We start from the raw sequence: 19,136 nt of genomic DNA, 5'->3' as shown, positions 1-19,136 counted from the left end.
AAAAGCAGAGCCAAGAAAAACAATTCAGAAAAGCAGAGCAAATAAAAAATTTAGGTTAAATATATAGATACTTACATATATATATTATATATATATATATATATAGATGTACTAACATATATATATATATATAGATGTACTAACATATATATATATATATATATATATATATATATATAATATATATATATATATATATATATATATATATATATATTTTATATATATATATTTATATATATTTACTTGCGAAAAACGGATCAAAACAGTGCCAACTTCTCGATTGTGGAGGTTACATGGAGGTAATAAAAATTAGTATGAAAGGGAATCCTCATAACTCTGAAAATTACGAAGAAAAACTAGTACATTCCGTTATCTGTCGTAGGAAGTTCTTTAAAATAGCACAGCCATCCTTCTGTAAAAAACAGTGAAAACAAAATTCAAAGCTTTGATGCATTGAATAATTTTTCTGGAAAGGTCAAAGATTGCTAAAATCCCAATAACAAAAACAATTTCATTGATTTACAACAAAAGATAAATGAGTACAATAACACGAAATTAAAATCCTTTATGGTGAATAGAAAGCCTCATTCTACTAAATCAAATAAAGTATTTACACAAAATGACCCCAACTCAAAAACAGGGAAACTTAAGGTATGAATTATCAGAAGGATATCAAAATATACACTTACAACTGCTTACAAAAAATCCGCTTAAAGATCCACTTATTTTAAATTTTTGGTTTTTCATTAACTTCTTAAAGTTAATGAAAAACCAAAAATTTAAAATAAAGTTTAGAAAATGAACAACCTTAGCATTTAATACAAAATATTGGGCTCTTAAAAACATGGTCAATGACAGAGGGTTACAGATTGATGCACTGTCGATCAATAATTGTTTCCACAACAAAAACCTAAACTAGAAGCCAAACAGACAAAAAACCGGATAAAAATGGTTACCTTTCTGCAATGTTCTATCGCCCTCCCTTTCCCTAAAAAGGTCACTTTTCGAAGTAGTCATTCACTCAAGCTAGCGTATAAACAAAAAAATAAGTTTACACGGTAATTTTACATCAAAACGTCGTCGGAACAGATAGTACTTCCGGTAAAAGAAACCTCAAGAAAACCAATCCTTTTATTCTACACGTAAAACAAGAGAAGACCATTATTAGCCCCCCGCTATAGCTTTGCTGCTATCAACAAAAAAAACAGTTTCAACAAAACTTGATAAAAAACCTAGCTGGCAGATTGCCAGAAAATAGCCGTAAAAGCTTTGTAGATCTGCAGTCTCAAAAAGATTAAAGACAAACTTAAAAAAATCTTTTCATTAAGAAATGAGACGCTAAATTTTGATTAAGAGTCTGTAACTTATTGCTGTTTCTATTAGCTGCTCTCAAATACCCTTCAATTAGAGTGACGCGCACTCACTTGACCTTATCTCTTTGAATTAAGGTAATTAAAAGTCAATTTCAGAGTGAGGAAGTCGTTTTTGAGAGTGAGTAAGTCACGTGTGACCAAAAATTTAATAACGCCGCGAATGATAAAAAAAACTCGCTCCACTAAGAGTGAAAAACCACGCCACGCACGCAATTCAGTTGAAATTGCATGAACGAATGAACAAAAAGAAGATTTGAAGTGATTGTGACGTCAAATGGTCGTAACAAATATTTTGACGACGAAATAAAAAAAAAAGCAGGACAAGTCCTGACGTACAAATCAAAGTTTTCTTCGACTAAACAGAAAACCTAGACCTGGAACGGACTATGAGTGAATTGGGAAAACCATTTTAAAAAAATCAGTTCAAAAAAATAAAACATAGCTGGCAGATTGCCCAAAAATAGCCGCAATAGCTTTGTAGATCTGCAGTCTCAAAAAAACAGTAAAAAAGACAGACCAAAAAAATTCGTCTTTTCATTGAAGGCCGATATGTTATATTTAAAAATCTGTATAAGTTTTTGCTGCCTCTATTAGCTGCTCTCAAATAATCTTCATTTAGAGTGACACACGCCCATTTGACCTTATCTCTTTGAATTAAAGTAGATAAAAGTCAACTTCAAGTGAGGAAGTCATTTTTGAGAGAAGTAACTCAAGTGTGACCAAAAATTTAATCACGCGAATGAACAAAAAACTCGCTCCACTAAGAGCGAAAAATGAGGTCACACCCGCACTTCAGTTGAAATTGCATGAACGAATGAACAAAAGGCAGATTTGAAGTGATTGTGACGTCATATGGTCGTAACAAAAATCGCGACCACGAAATAAAAAACCAAGAGAAGGCCAATAATAGCCCCAGCTGTCGCTGTGCGGCTATTAAAAAAGAACAACATCAATGTCAAAATGCCGCATGTGAACAAAAAACTAGGCCTAGAATGAGCTGCGAATGGATTGGGAAAACCATTTAGAAAAAAATTCGATCCAAAAATCGAAAAAAAAACAGTAAACATCAAAGTGAAATTGCCGCATGTGAACAAAAGACCACTACCGAGAAAGCGAATTTTTGTTCAAACACCGTTTTCTCACTCTACTTTAAAATTAGAGCGAAAAAATTTACGCCGCAAGACCACTCGCTTTTTCGCTACACTTCCTGTTTTGGTGTGACCAAAATCACTATCCAATTGGAGTTCAGAAATCATGAAAATGTGTGAACAGATCTAAAAAAAAGACAGCGCCCCAATACAGATCAAATTCTTTGAATTGTAAAAACCTATCGCTTGGCGGCTATTAACTAGGAAGAACGGATATGTTCTCTCTTTACCACTATGCAACGCGAAAGTTGAGTGAAAAATAGAACTGTTATCTAAGATGGTAACTAACGGAAGACTAGCATCATGTCGGGGTCACGGAGCATGATGTACTGTCTGTTGGAAGGATCTTGTAGCTTCCTCGATCGGATGATCTGCCATAGCTTCTTGATGATCTCGAATCGCGGCATCTAAAACCCCATTTTACAAACTGTTTTCAAACTGCCTTTTCGTTCTGTCAAGCACATGTCATAGGACAAACAACGGAGATCCATTACTCTTTTAATTCAAATAAAAACTTACTCTGTCGCTGCCAACGAGAGCAGCCAGTTCCTTCGATAGCTGCACATCTTTTGCAAATCCACCACCTCCTAAAATGCATTATTTTGTCTTCAAAATTATCAATTTAGAATCAAGCATCAAATTTGGGTGTCAGCCTCTGTTGTGGTGTATTAATGGTAATTTTGGGGCTATACGTTATGTGAAAACTAAGTTGGGGTGGTGGATGGGGGGTTATAACGGGAAAGACCCTTGAATTCTGCTATACCCGGAGAGACTTGACTACATTATATTTCATAAATTGAAAGCAGAAAAAAGTCATGCTTGGTACAATAGTGCTAATACCAAGTGCTTACTTTTCTTAGGCTGCTCAGGAGCAGGAGGCGCAACCATTTGGTTCATGTTCATTGGGTTCATGTTGTTCATGTTCATTTGGTTCATGTTCATTTTTCTGAAATCTGTACAAAAAAGTCATACGTTGGTGCTCGAATAAATGCTAAAAAAATAATAATCATAGAAATTCGAATAGTTTCCAGTTGAAAATGAACTTTCTAATAATCGTCGTCACTGTCTTCGACATATCATCTTCAAGTTACCCGTTCATTTTTTCCGCTTGTGCACCCAGCTAAGTGAGTGCAGATTATTTGCACCCCTGAGTGCACGTGCATTTCAACATAACTGTCAGTGTCGTATGTAGCAGTACAAAAATTGAATTTTGCGGCATTAGTAGTAGTAGCGAAGTCTTTAGGGATATACCATGGGGTTTTCACCCTGTGAGTAAGTTTGTCATTATATCAAGCTTATCAAATAGTAATTTTTTTGGAAATCTTGAATGGAAGGCCGTCCATGGGCAGATCATAGAAACGAGATGCTGAATCCAATACAATATGCTTCCAAATTCTCTGAGAGAGGCATTACAGATATAGCTGTACCCTCAAATGGTACTTTCTGGTGCTTTAAGAACATCTTTTCAGTGCCCGGAGCCCAATCCGTGATACATATCGGTTTATTCTCCAATTTGCACAGTAGTTACTTATGTCGGAGTCAGCCGCATGCACTTTTTGTAAAACACAAACAAACCACAGCTTTTTTTGAAAACAATGACAGAGGTACAGAAAGAGGAACGATTTCGAGAAAATGAAGAAAGAAGACTTGATAAGTGAATGTTTGAATTTGAATAAATTATTATTACAACTCAAAGACGAAAATGCTTTCCACCGACAAAACAACAAAGTGATTGACAATCTAATTGACAAAGTAAACGATAAAACATCGAAACAAATCCATGGCAAATCCATGATAACTAATTTTTATCCAAAGTTTATACCAAGATCGACAAAGAAACTTCTCTCGGATAGCACATAAATTTCAAGCGAAAGATCTAAGCCCAAGTACAGCTATACACTCTTATCTGGCACTCCTTTATAAACTGGCACTCCTTTATACTTAACTCTAAAACTCTCTCAAATAAAAGCGAGCAAAAAGATCTAGGTATAATTATGGCTACTAAGTTATCATGGAAAGCGAATATAAAGAAACGTTGTAGCAAAGCCTGGAAAGCGTTTTATTTCCTAAAACGAAACATATCAAACCTTGCATCGCAAACAACAAAACTCAATGCATATGTCGGCTACGTTATACCAGTCATAAGTTATGCCTCACAAGCATGGTTCGCGAATAAGACAGAAAGCAAAGACATCGAGCGCATTCAAAGAAAAGCAACGTCGTGGATAATCAGTAACTGGGAAATTAGTTACAAGCAAAGACTGACCACACTGAAGTTGCTGCCATTGTCATATTACTTTGAATTGCATGATCTATTAAAGCTCATCTCACTGCTTAAAGGATCTTACAATATAAAAATACCCATTAAAACAAACAATAATGAAGGGTTGTTAAGCACACGTCAAAACGAGCTAATAACAATTAATAAAACAAGAACAAGGAAGGCTGATGAAAACTTCTGGAAAAGAACCAGTTATTTACTAAATAAAATACGAAAAGTAGGGAACGTCGATCTCGATCAAATTGATAAGAAATATTTAACAAAAATATACTGGAACTACTTCTTCAAAAGTTATTCGGAAGTCAACTTATGTTCCTGGGCTTTCAACTGCAGCTGTGGACATTGTAACCCGGTGCAGAAGCTCAGCTCAGTCGTTATATGAAGGGTGCAAACCCATGTGGAAAGACCCACAGAAGCCTAAACTCTCTCTCTCTCTCTTATCCTCCAGTTCGAGAACTATGCAATATTGTAAAACAATACAGCTGTTATCACAATATTGAAATTCTTATTATATATGTTGGGCATAACAATACTGATTCAGGAAATAGCGGTTTTGAAACAGCTAATATTTCAATTGAATCTGCGTCAGAAATTATATAGAAACTGTGACCTCTCAAAGTTGCACTTTGCAAAAATCCACCAGTTAAAGATGGCTTTTCTGGTCGCAGCAAAACTAACGAAAACACAATTCTAATGAAGCGTTAGAAAAAGTGGCCACGGAGCTGAGTGGCCTCTTTGACATTGCTGTTGTTTTTTAAATAATATATTGGAAACGATATATCAGCAATGATAGAGTAAACCAATCAGTCAGTTATGGTATGCCTAAACTTGTGAGAAATGTTCAGGAAAATCAACGTTATTTGAATGCCAATATAAGAGAGACAAAAATTTGGAACATGTTACAGGAGTTGTAGTCCCAAATGAGTCAGCCGAGGAATCAACACAAACAAACTTCACATCTTCATTAGTACAGCATTCATTAATCATTATTTGCAAACAGTACCCATTAATACGTTTGTGGCGGCAACAAGGATTTTAATATTGAAAACCTTTTTCAGCAGCAACGCATACTTTCTTTGAGGAATGCAGATCAGAGAAAGCAGGGGCTTCCACGGGTGGAGTAGTAGGCATGTTTGTTTACAGCTAGTCTTCATCAAGCATTGAAACGGTTGATGAGAATTTTTTCTAATCCATTTGAGTTGAAGGCGATCCTCTGAATGAAAAATAACTAGTTAAAGTTTCCTATTGCCTAAACAAAAATCTTGGGGAATATGTGCTTGTTCATTTGAGTATTGAACAATTTTGGGCATAAACTATAACAGACAAAATTGTTTTACTGTGAGAAAACAACGTGAAACTTTTGGACCAGACAAAAAGAACTACACATTTATTGTCAAATTCAGGATTAGAAATAGTTAATCTCGAGGATGCAACCAAGTGTACTGATAAAACTTTTTAATTTATTGATCACTTTTTCACTTCGAAAGATCAGATAACTGCCTAAAATGTCACAACAACCCCTTTTAACTCCGACCTTTTTTTGTTTTCTTCAAAAAAACCTCTAATTGAAATCTGAGAGTAACAACATAATCACGACAAGAAATGTTTCTCACAATTTTTTTGACTTTTCTCACGTTCTAATTTCGCCAGAGATCTTCTACTTGCAGATTGATGGAAAATGTACCAATATAAGAATGATAACCGCATGTTTGGTTCCTTCATCGATACTTTCAAAAATTTGAAGCGTGTAAGAAAATTAGTTGATTAGAAATTAGGAAAAGCGCACGTAAAATTTTGCATCAATTTTTTCTAAAAGCTAACAACCAGAAAAAAACACTGGAGATTCGTTAAACAGAAGATCAGTCCAACTGAAAAAGGTGTCCAGGTAGATGAAATTATATTAGATAGTGATGAAATTTTAAGGGATTTAAGGAAAATTGTCAATTGTTCAAATAGATCGTTTTGTAATCTAGGGTTCTTCAAAGGTTCAGACTTTTTTGTAATTACACTGATAAATTTGACATACCTGTGTTCATTTTCAGGGCTGTTACCAGAAAAGAACAGTATGGAGTCATTGACTTGCTGGAAGATAACAAATCAGCAGGAATTGGTGATTTATCAAATCACCTCATAAAGTGCAAATTAGCTATACTAGTACATCTAGAGTTAGCCTTAAATGAGTGCATTAGGAGAAAGTTTACCCAATAAATGTAAAATTGGCCTATTTAACACCAATTTCCAAGGGTGATAAATTGGATATTACAAACTATCGAACAATTTTTGTAACTCCGATTTTTGCAAAACATTTTGAGCGCCTCCTTCTGAACCAGATGAAGGATTTTATTGATAAGCATAAAATTACACATAAAGAGCAATTCCGTTTTCATAAAAGAAGTCATCAACCGATGCATTTCTTCAAATAGTTACAACGGTTTCGTCTAATTTACATCAAAGCAAAAAAACTGTCGTTTTTTTTCTAGATCTTGCAAAAGCTTTGAATTCCATTTCTTCTAACATTTGTTGTATATGGGTTTCCCTGGAAGGGAAAAAGTTGCTTGCTATTTTCATTTTTTGCCAACCGAAGACAAAAAATAAAAATTAAGGGCACGTTCTCTGATTGTGAGAATGTGCCACAGGGAACTATTATATGTGAACCATTCTCATCTATTGTAAACACAACGGAGAGAGTATTTCAATTCGCAGATGACACAAGTATTGTCTGCTGTGGAAGGGGAAATAGTTTACAAGGAAAAGTCAAGGAAGTTTTACAAAAAAAGAAGAATATGTAGAGGTGAACAGACTAACATTGATTACAATGAAAACCGAATTTATATTGACAAGAACCTCAGTTTCGATGAGCAGCCAAATAAAACCTTTGAAAAGATGGCTCATGCTGTAAGATCAATATACTTAAAAGATCAATAAGATCAATAAAACATCAAAATCTCCTCAACGCGGGCATTAATTCTTAAAATCACTTCTGCTTTCACAATTATAATTTTCGGCAACTTTTTTTTCAAAATTTATCTGCAAAAAATATAAAACGCCTTAGTCGACAGATTAATTGAGGCATAAAAATGTGCTTTCTGCGCAAAAAATTTGACAAAGCAAAAGTTCTGCTAATATAGACAAGGAACCTGCCAGCTGAGCTAATAACAGCAAAAGTGTCGCTAATTAAGTTTCATTAGTATATAGTCAGACCAGAAAACTCTGAAAATTTTAATTTGTATCTGGGTATTCATCAAAACGCTCGATCAAAAAAATTCAAAATTAAACAGAAAATCAAAACCAATTTTGGAATGAATTCAATCGTTCGTCAATGCTTACAAAAAAGGAAAAAGTTACTACAATAGCTTTGGTTGGCAAAAATTGGAAGAGTTATTAGGAGAACGTTGAAAATTGTCTTGCTCTCACAACATGAAAAACTCCTTTGAAGAGTAACGTAGGAGCTTTTAAAAGTTTTTTAATTCTTAGGAAGAAAACAATCAGAAGAAAATTTTGTTTTAGTTATTTTATAAAAGTTATTTTTTAAGGAAATTCATTGATGTTTAATGCTTTGCTTGAATGAGTTGACGTATTTTTTGTTCCAACTATACTTAAACAAATGGTTCTAATTTTAATTTACTTGTTGCGAAATAAAGTTTATTTTGTGAGGGTAGACGAATATTTGAAACACATATTCTCATTCTGATGTTGGTATCAAGACAAACCTTCAAGTTGTTGATACAGCTCGAAGCTTATAAAGTTTTTCTACATTTTCCTGCCTTCCCCCTCCCCCGAAAAAATTGAAGTCTTTCAAGATCGCGAATGAGTTCCAAACTCTGGTTACAGTTTGATGTTTATTGCGACAACAACCATATTCATTAAAACAAAAGAGCTTCTAGCGGATTGAATTCGATCTTAAGAGCGTATATTATAGTGTGACTGGAGAACCTCTAAGTTCCTGTTATTCAGAAAGAGTGTAAGCCTAGCTTCAACTAAGGGATTCATGGTGTGACTTGTTTCTGTACTTTCAAAAGGGGTTAGCTTTGCAATTTTTGACAGTTGGCTCTTTTTGATTTTCCTGAAAATTACGTCATATCATAAACGCAGTCATCTTGTTATATAATAATTGTTAGCCATAAATTTCCTTAGGTTTAAGGTTGATATTTTTTCCTTCATATAATGTGAAGGAATCCTTTATTATATGCATTATTATGTAATCATGTTAACATTAATTATACTAGCATTTAGAGCAGCGGAAATCAAATGCAACCAAGAGGTGCTTTGTTAGAAACGAAAATTCATATAGTTATTTAATTAAATAATTAAAGAAAGCAAACTTATTATGCGCAGTTCCATGAAAGAGAAGAAGATAAAGTCATTATCAGCATTTTCATCTACGAATATACTGCAGAGCACATCCTCTGCCATTACACAAACGGGCATCAAAACACACCATACCAACGGTATATTAATTGATGATGGATGAGAAACTGTGCATTAATACCTCTTGAGTCCTTTGCAACATATTTTTTAGTTTTGGAAGAAGTTCACAAATTGATGATTGATTCAGGAACGCACTCAAAGGACAAGCAACTTCATTGAACAGAAAACTTTGGTGCAGCATCAGATTTTGATACCAGCAAAACAAATCTTCCACGCAACATTTTTCCGAATCAGCGGTAGAAGTAACTGAACCAACATTGGAGTCAAATTTGGCAAACACTGAGCGCCTTTTGGAGGATTCTGACAAGAATTACGAAAAATTGTTTCCATAGGTTACAAGTCAGCCTCCCTGGAGATATTCCTTCGCTGGCTCATCAGTGTTTCTACCGCCTACTGCTAATTTGTTTGTGTGACATGAGCAACCACACAAGGTCCTGCGAAGCTTCATTGACCCGGCAAACTCAGTTAGTTATAATTTTAATGATCGCATTGAATTAATAATAGCAACAAACTGTTAGGTACCCAATGAATACGTGACAGCTGATCAACAAGCATCTGAAACCATTTCTAACTGACATTCAAACCAATTGGAGTACGAGAAATGGAAAATTTGATAGTGTAATAGTTTTCTAAAGCTCATATCAAGCAAAATTATGTTCATCAGTGGTAATTAAAAGTTGCGCACGCTCAGATAACAGTCAAAACTTCTGGAGAAGATGTGAGCAAATAATATGAGATTAGGTAGAAGTTACTTTAATCAATCCTTTACAACAAGCAAATTTGTTGCATTTTCATCTTCGTGATAAAGATCTACGATTTCATCAGAATTTACCGAAACTGAATAGAATTGAACCTCAGTCTTGATGGTTTACAAAAGCACTTCTGCAATTTACAGGTTCAAGAAGTATTAGTGCTCAAATAATAACAAGAGAAATTTGATACAAAAAAAGACACGCCAGAAAAATTCCTTGTAAATTTGAAGGGAAAGAATTTCGTGCGTTCCCAACACCAAATTTCCCAGCGGTTGCGCCACAGGATCCAGCAGGTTGGGACTCATTAACAGAAAGGGTACGTATCTCAGGAGAGACAACACACAGACTAGAATAAATCCGTTCCGAAAGAGACCAAAAAAAGAACAAGTACAACGTTTGTTTATAAAAGCCATGCCAGGTTGGCTGCTATTGGAACTGGGGAGCAACCTATGGGTAAAACAATCGAGTCTTAGTGTAATCTCTCGAGAAGTCAAATAACAATCCGAGATATGTGCATGAAAGATGACTATTCAGCGGATGGATGGTTTCAAATAAATATATCTGCATCTGAAAAACGGATCAATGCTCTTTCAACAATCGCAACCGCTCAACAAGCCCTCGAAATGAGATGAAGGATCTCGATCAGAGATTATAACCAAGTCACGGGACACTCACACAGTCGCAGCAGTGCAAGAATCAGTAACACCAAATGAGAAACAAAACTTTCAAAATCAATAAAATGCACATGCATCTGAAACTTACCAATCATTTTATCAAGTAAAAAACTTAAGAGCAATTTATCATCCTGAACTGTCAGAAAGAAATTTATATCAACATAAATTACCAATCATTCTACAGCTCAAAATACAGACCTCATAGTTTCCAGAATCAAACGCCTAGATAAGGAAGCTAAAGACCAAGGAAAAAATAAAATTGATCTATTATATTTCCCAATTAGAATTACAATCATCAACCCAATAGTTTTTAACAACGCTCACACAACCGAGCCACCAAGTTTCCACACCTTCATACAACTCAATTAAATATGAATGTTAAAGACATAAAAACAATAACTGGACTCTATATGCCAGATATCCGTGCGACAACTACCTTTTGCGATGTATGTGGATATAAAAATGAGCAAAAACCAATCGGAAAACAGAATGAAATCAGCTATTCCGTACAACAATCACAAAAACTGGAAAAAAATTTAAAGCCCGGATAATTGTAATCAAACAATCATCTGAGATAGAATTTCATCCTTATGCAGTAATACCAATAAGTAGATAGACGCTTTGTTACGTTGAACTCCTGTTTGCACCTCAAATATCGTTCAACACCCTTATCGACACCGATGCATGTGTAATTTTGATCACAAAACACATACTTTAGGAATTGCGTTAAAAGAGAGATACCCAAAAATACGTCAAATTGAGAATGCAACACTCTCTGCAATGGAATTGGTGAGCGGTCAGCTCGTATCCGTTGATACTGAAGTATCAGTAACGTTCAAAATGGGAAACCATAGCTTTCATGAGAAATTTCTTTCCGTCGAATCTGAATTTTTTGATCCCGGGTAAACCATTCTTCGAGAAACACAACAACCAGAATTCGGAAAATGTTACAGGAGCCGTAATCCTAAATGAGTCACTCGAGGAATCATTACAAACAAGATTCATTAAGTACAATCTCGTCTGAAAAAAAATATTGTAGATTTGTGTTTTCATTTTTGCAGAATTTTTGTAGGATTATCAAACAAGACCGAAATTGGACACTTTCAGACTTTAATGTCTAATCAAGCCAGTTATCTCTTCACAATTAATTCTAGTATTATATCACAGGCAGGAGTGCAGAACTCAGAAGACGTTATAGCTGAAATCAATCAGTTAATTCGAAACAAAATTGCTAATCCTGAACGCCGACCTACAAAACCTCCAACGGAAAACAACAAATTTTCGTTCCCAACGCCAAAAACTTGTACAGACATTAATGTTTTTATCACCGTGGCAACAGGACATCTTTGACCAAATTCTAAATATCCAGCAAATTGAAAAACTGACACTTCCGGCTCAACGAAAGACATAGAGACCTGTTGAGATAATTTGGTTGGGAAAACTTGTCCTGACTGACAACCAAAAATTGAAAGTAGAATAACAACTGGTGCAATTTGGTGACATGCTTGCAAAACAGCAATTCCAAGATGGCCACAACAATGAAAGAAAGATAAAGTTAACGCCGGAGCACAAATTGCTCATATACACACAAGGGTCACCAACACCGGTACAACTTTGTGACAATCTGATGACCAACCTTGCCCTGATGCGCTTCTATGGATTAACTATTTTGCTACCACAGTCAAAGTATAGTAGCCCGTTGTTTGCTTATCAAAAGCAAGGGGGAAATTTAGAATCCTTATAGATCTCCGACAAATTTATCACCTTCTACAAAAGGATTATTTGAACACAAAATTTTCTCAATATCGAACATGGCCGATGCATCAAATCTATTTGCAGGGAAAATACTGTTCACCAAAATGAAGTTTGACAAGCTTATCATTGTGTGCAGATGATATATCAACTCAATTGTTGGCATTCACCTCAGTTCACGTAGAAATGCCTACAAATTTCTAGCCCACGGAATGAGCAAATCAGTAACTGGATTCGGTTCCTTTATACAAAATTAGTTGAATCCAAGCTTAACAGCGGATTTGCGCACTCACTTCATGAATGACATGAGTAGTGCATTCGATAGCCTTGATGAGCCTATTCCTACGGCTAAAAAATCTTTATGTGTATTTGAAAATCTGGTCTAAACCTGTCATCCAAAAAATGAATGAATGAATGATTGGAATGCAGAAGATTAAGTTTCTTGGATATGTAGATAGACCAGGAGAAATATTTTCCTGATGGACAAAAACTGATGAATATATCAAAAAAGTTCAAATGCCGGAAACAATAAAACAAGTTAAACGATTGTTTGGATTCGCACAATTCTTTCGAAATTATAGTCAAGACCATGGAACACAATTGATGCCATTTAATCTTATTCTGAAGAAAGAAAGAGAACTTGAAATTACTGAAGATCACCAAAATTGTTTAGCAACAATTAAACAATATTTGCTAAGAGGAACAGAAATAACACTTAGACTACTAAAACCAGTATGTAATACTCGGTGACTACAATATGTAATACTCTGTGACAATAGTTACCAAGGAACTGAAATTGTACTGATGGTAGGAGACTATGTTAAGGAAAATAATGCAGGAGAAAAGAAGACCTTCGCAACAGTTTTTTTTGGCTCAAGATTGTTCAAATGCCCAGAGCTCAAATTTTCCGCTTATTACAAGGAATTTCTTGAGTAGTATTCTGGATTGGCTCTTTTTGTAAGCTCTATCTGGAAAAATACCAAGCCACAAACAATCCTGACAGATAACAGAAACTTAACGCAATTTTTCCGGGAAAAATCAATACAACCATTTCTTTGGAATTTTCTTGACAGAGTTTTGGCGTTCAATTTTGTAATCGCAAAATATTTCAGGAAAGGGAATACATGCGTCGAATTTACTTTCACAAATGCAGACAAACCTGGAATCACAATTTTCACTTGGACTAGAAGAAAAACAACCAGTCAGAGAAATTGAACTAGAATCGGAAGCGAAAAAAACGGATGTGTCTCTAAACATAATTGAGAAAATTCTCAATGCATTCAAAGTGGAGGACGATATTGATTTGGCAAGGTTAAAAAAACAATGGAATGTACTGAACGTATTTAGAAAAAAAGAGCCCAACTCAAATTCCTGAAATCCATAGATTTGATGAAACTAAAACGATGACTCAGAGCAATTTGAGCTGCAACATTTCCAAACCCAGCTGATTTCCTGGCCGACATTGATGAGAGAATTAAATCATTTGACATTAAAATTAGAAAAGATCAAGATCAAAATATCCGATAAGTCAAACAAGGGCTCGAAACTGGCAAAATTGAGGACCTTCGTTATGCACACAGCAAACTGAAGAAATATTAAAGTCAATTAGACTGACTACTAATTAGAACATTTTTCTGTACCGCAATTTTCTTGACAATCATTTTCCGACGATGATGATGAAGTTAAACAAAGAACTCTAATTAACACAAAAATTTTGGAAAGAGTTAGTTCATTGCCTACACAACTCGAAAACAGCAGGACATTCAGAAATTTCACGAAAAACAAGAATTTCAGAAACAATCCTATTTTCCAGGTTTCACTGAATATCTCTTCGAACCAATAAGGAATTGTTTGACTTGTGTGCAACTAAAAGAGCAAACGAACAATATCAACAACCAAAATTACAACTTGTATGCTGTATCATCTGTTGAATCTTTCCAGGAGGCATGAGACCAATTGATCTGATAGGACCACTACAATCGCCGATTTATAAGTAGACATTAAATAGAGTCAACGTTTGTTTAAAATACATCTTTACCCTCACGAACCCGTCGGCAGATAGAGTAGCAAAAGAGTTGTTCAAAAGTTCCCTCACTCTTAGTTACATTCCGAACACAGATGTTTCAGTCCTCCAAAATACCTTTACATCTAATTTGATGCAAGAGCTACTTTTAGTGATTGAATTTCGACTGAAGCACGCAACAATCAGACATCAACAAATTATTGGACTTGTGGAACGCTCACACACATCTCTGAAACCCCTATTGAAGTTAAACACAATTGAGCAGTGGAACAACTGGCACAAATACGTATCCTTAGCAAAGTTTATACATAACACATTTTACCAATTGCGTGTTGCCCTAATGCCCTAATTCATGAACGGGACACTATAAATCCGTTGGATCTACAATTGGTAGTCAAAATATTGGACACATCGACTGTAAACTCTGATTATGTATCAGCATTACAAGATGTCATGTTGGAAAAGTTCAAAGAGACCAAAAACAGGTTAATCGCATCGTACCAGCGTTACCCTAAATAATACGATCGAAAAAAACTAGCGCAGATTCTCCTAAAGTTCACGAATACTGCTTTGTCGACCTGAAACGCACAGCAAAAACAGATTTCAACAAAAAGTCATTATCAATTTTGTTACAATTGTAATGAGCTGAAAAATTTTTAACAAACTCAAACTACAACTTTCTGAAAATTGGAACAAGTTCTACATAATGCGTACACAGAATTGGTTAAACCAAACGAAGTATCAAAGCCAAATCAAACAAAATACCCACAAAAAACCTACAGGTTCACTCACAAAAAACCGAAACACACACAAGCCTCGCCAAATAATAGGAACGCTAACTATGTTCGATGATAGTCTACAAACGCTTATTGACGATATCCAGTTCATTCACCACTACCAAAATTGACCCGGCACCCGCAAAAATTTGTTTTGCGAAACCTGTAGGAGCCAGAGCAGCAGCGCTTGCACCAGCAGAAGTACCATCTGCATAAATGATAATACAGAATACAAGGAATACCGTTCTTCCACGGAATACAAGAACCGCTGAATTCCACGGAATACAAGAACCGTTAGAACCAGACGTTCAACCATCAGAGGAGGCAGATATTGAAGAGGACAACGATGATGAGGGCAACAAAGCTGAACAAGCAAACCATGACATGCTCAACAATCAGTTTTTTTTGGCATTTCAAACAGCGAGCTGATAGCTTGACAGACCCTAATTGAGACATTTTTTATAGAGAACAATCACCTGATAATCAACCAAGATATCAACAAGCATCTCCGCCTCGCGTTAGTTTCAACGAAATCGTGAAATTCAGACCAATATCAAAAAGGAAACCTACCTTTGTCCTAGAACAGGAATGCGAAACAATAATGGACCTGAAAAAGCTCCACAAATGTTCATGGACAACAGTACGCCCAGAACAACAAAAAACTCAATTGAAAGAACGGACTGTCATAAAAAATAAAGCGAGACTTGGTGTCCAGTGACATGAAAAAGGGAAACCGAATAGCACCTAATCTTAACGGAACCTATCCTTATATCAAACAACCTTGAAGGTTACACAGATATGTACCGAATGGGTCTTCAATTTCTTACTATGTACAACACGAGAGCAAACATATCTTTAACTTATTTGGAAAGGAAAGATTCCTTGACACACTATCATATTACTCACTATCGTGCAATCCCGTACATCGTACTACTCATACTATTGTGCAGCGAAGGGGACAACAGAAATTGCGTTACCACCAAATTTGCATGTTGACTCGACGGAGTAAATCGTGATACAGTTCATCGTTTGATCGAGCGCGAATTTTTTAATTCGAATTCAAACATCATCATTCCCTTTGATGAACAAAGATGAGTTTGCTTTGCTCCCCATAGCCAAGCTCTGGAGGATTTTGCAAATGACGTCAACAAAAAGATTTAAAATCTTTTTGATTTAAAAATATTTTTCGTTATAATCAAAAGTGAAGATTTCAATGATGATGTTGGATCACTTGTTATGTTTGATGAATCAAGAGTGTCACGTTTTCACCAAGTTTATACCCAGCCCTCACTGGGTCTGTGCAACAACTACACATCCATCTGTGAAAAAATTGGAAAATTCGGAAAAGTTGGATTAGTTATAATCAAACTAATCCAACAAATTTTAAAAACTTTTAGTACTTTGACAACTTGCGGAAACTGAAACCTACAAAGCATATTCAACAACTTCTTACGACTGCGGATATGCATCAACTTACATTTGCAGCTCATATGGTGGACACGAACAATCAAGAAGAATTGCGAAAAAATAGTGGAATTTGAAATGAAAGATGAAGTTGGAGCTGGCAACATAGGGTCGAAATCCGACAAAAAGATTTTATGCCCAGAACACGTATGCAGAACCTCGTAAATCACTAACAAGATGATGTTCTGGGTATTTTTTTGGGAAAAAACCGCACCATTTTAGCCTAAAGTACATGCTCAACAATTTTTGGACAATTTTTGACGAAACCACTAATAATGGCGTGAGAGAAACAACTTTATTTCAAAACACAGCTTAAATTATTGGAAGTCAAATGAAAACGGCCATGAAAACTGCAATTCATCCGTTGAAAGCGTTATAGTTTTTGAGTCCGTGAAGGAGGTGGATCGCTCACGGTTTCTTTTTCATCGGAAGCCAGCGTGCTAGAAAAAAGTCAGTAACTTAATCTTTGTCAAAACAAGAAAAGTTTACAAAAAAATGGCCAGGTTTTACATACATGTCATAATATAGTGTAATTTGCAAGCAATGGAAATAGGGTTCACCTTTCCAAAATCTCTCTTCACTGCACAATAAGAGTGTGGGAAAGCGATTACTGGGCTGTTCATTCCCAAATTGATACACAGTCCAACCAGAAGGGACAGAATATTTGTGAATCAGGACAATCTCCACCCTGAGTAGACAGGCGGGGACAAAAACTGAAACAAAAATAGAATTGTCCAACAGGGAACCCTGTTGAACAAGAAACTACCCAATTGAAAACTGACCCGATTAATGTCAAAATTATCCCTCTGAGCGAAAGTCAAAGTCTAAATTGTATAAAATTGAGCAAAAAACGTTGAATAACCCAATGTTCTCCAACAGACACCTGGTTTTCTCGCGTAAAGAGAACCTCAAACCCAATGGAGGCACAGCCCAGCAGTAAACCTTGGTTCCAACATACGGTCAACGCAGGCCCGCTTGATATTTTCCAACGATCTCAGTGTGCTTTTTGGCCTGATTCAGGCCAAAACGAGTTACAAGAATGGCCACAATTGAAAATACACACTCTCTCGACCCTTGCGAGTTCCATATGAGCTACTCAGCGACACCAAGGTAAAGGCTATGGACAGGGCAGTAACATGGATCCCTATTGAATTGGGCCCCTAGTTCTGCGCACATTGCTTTTTTTTATTTTCTGTAACACACCAAATTTGCAAAAACTGCTATGCAAACTTGGTGATATATTAATTAGGACAAGACAGCTGGAATCTAAACAGAGTTACTTCTTTTAGAACGAAATTGTGACCGGAATACGAGAAGTTATTAAGCATAAGAAAAAATATTGCTTTGAAAAGAGATATAAGAGATCTTGCACTCATTCTTGCACAACTCCGGAGACTACTCCTAAGAAAGCCCGGATACCCATAGTCACGGACCCTAGAGTTGACTGTAGGGTTTTCAGCCACTGAATATGGCACACCGCTTCATTGATGTGTACGTCTTGCAACAAAATGGAAGTGTCCTCAATGGTTGGCACCTTCACACTTTTCATGCCATTAATGAGTTTGCCATCTGACAATCGAATCGAACGACCACGGTCGTGAAGAGTCTTCAACATGCTAGCATCTGGTTTACACTTCTTCTTGAACTTGTTCGAATTGTCCAAGAAATAGACAAGAGCGATATACAGATTTTGCTCCATTAGATGTTGTTCCACTTTTTCACATCCATTGCAGGATCATCAGTATTGTTCACATATTGTTATATGATGTACCTGGGACAGAACTTATGGGCCTATATCTTTCAAAACATTTACAGTTTGCAACACTATCTTGTCCTCTATTGGATTAGTCAGTGGACAGATTTCAAGAGCAATCATCAAACTTTTTGAAGGTTAAACAATTACAATGTCAACATACAATTTCATGATACTCATTTGCTATGACATTGTTTTGTTTTTCTAAACTCTAGTTCAAAAACGAGTTTTTTGTATTTGAAAAAGAGAATTCCAAAGAACGATTAATTCTCTGACATTTAGTTTGCACACAGTTTATTGTAGCTCAAAAATTCGGCTCCAGTCTACTGCTGAACTTTCAACTCAAACAAACAAACAAACAAATGTAAAGCAAAACAAATGATTATCACGATTGTTCATTTCACCAGAAAAAATATAACTAGTGACGCAAACAATTTCCAGTCTCAGTTTGCGAAAAGTCATTTCAATTGAGTTTCCGGCTCATTATTGCAGTTCTTACAGCTTTAATGCTGATTTTGCTCACACGAACCAAAACAACAGATACTTATGACAAAGTACTGAATCACTTTCACCAGGAATTCAAGATTCTTCTGGCTGAAAAGTTTGTTAATGTTGAGTTTTTACTCACAATCCACAAAAACAACTTCAAATTGGAATCAGAAATTGCGGGGCTGCTCTCAAAGGTAGGCGAAAAAATGAAGAATTCCAT

At 35.7% G+C, this 19,136-nt stretch overlaps 1 protein-coding gene across 1 annotated transcript in view; it reads right to left on the bottom strand.

Moving 5' to 3' along the window:
* LOC142344208 (uncharacterized) overlaps nt 1–3,507 on the bottom strand; it is a 5,259-nt gene extending 1,752 nt beyond the window's left edge. Inside the window, exons 1-3 of the mRNA XM_075395757.1 lie at nt 3,376–3,507; nt 3,044–3,111; nt 2,814–2,931 (exon numbers count right to left, since the gene is read on the bottom strand). Of these exons, the coding sequence (XP_075251872.1) occupies nt 2,814–2,931; nt 3,044–3,111; nt 3,376–3,466 (277 nt within the window). The 5' untranslated portion in view covers nt 3,467–3,507. The remainder of the gene's footprint in view (nt 1–2,813; nt 2,932–3,043; nt 3,112–3,375) is intronic.
* Nucleotides 3,508–19,136: the final 15,629 nt, after the last annotated feature.

This window comes from Convolutriloba macropyga, chromosome 8 (genome assembly GCF_964194025.1).
Source record: "Convolutriloba macropyga chromosome 8, txConMacr16.3, whole genome shotgun sequence".
NCBI classification, from domain to species: domain Eukaryota; kingdom Metazoa; phylum Xenacoelomorpha; order Acoela; family Convolutidae; genus Convolutriloba; species Convolutriloba macropyga.
Note: the sequence above shows the minus strand (reverse complement) of the source record. Positions and strands in the feature narration are given on the sequence as shown.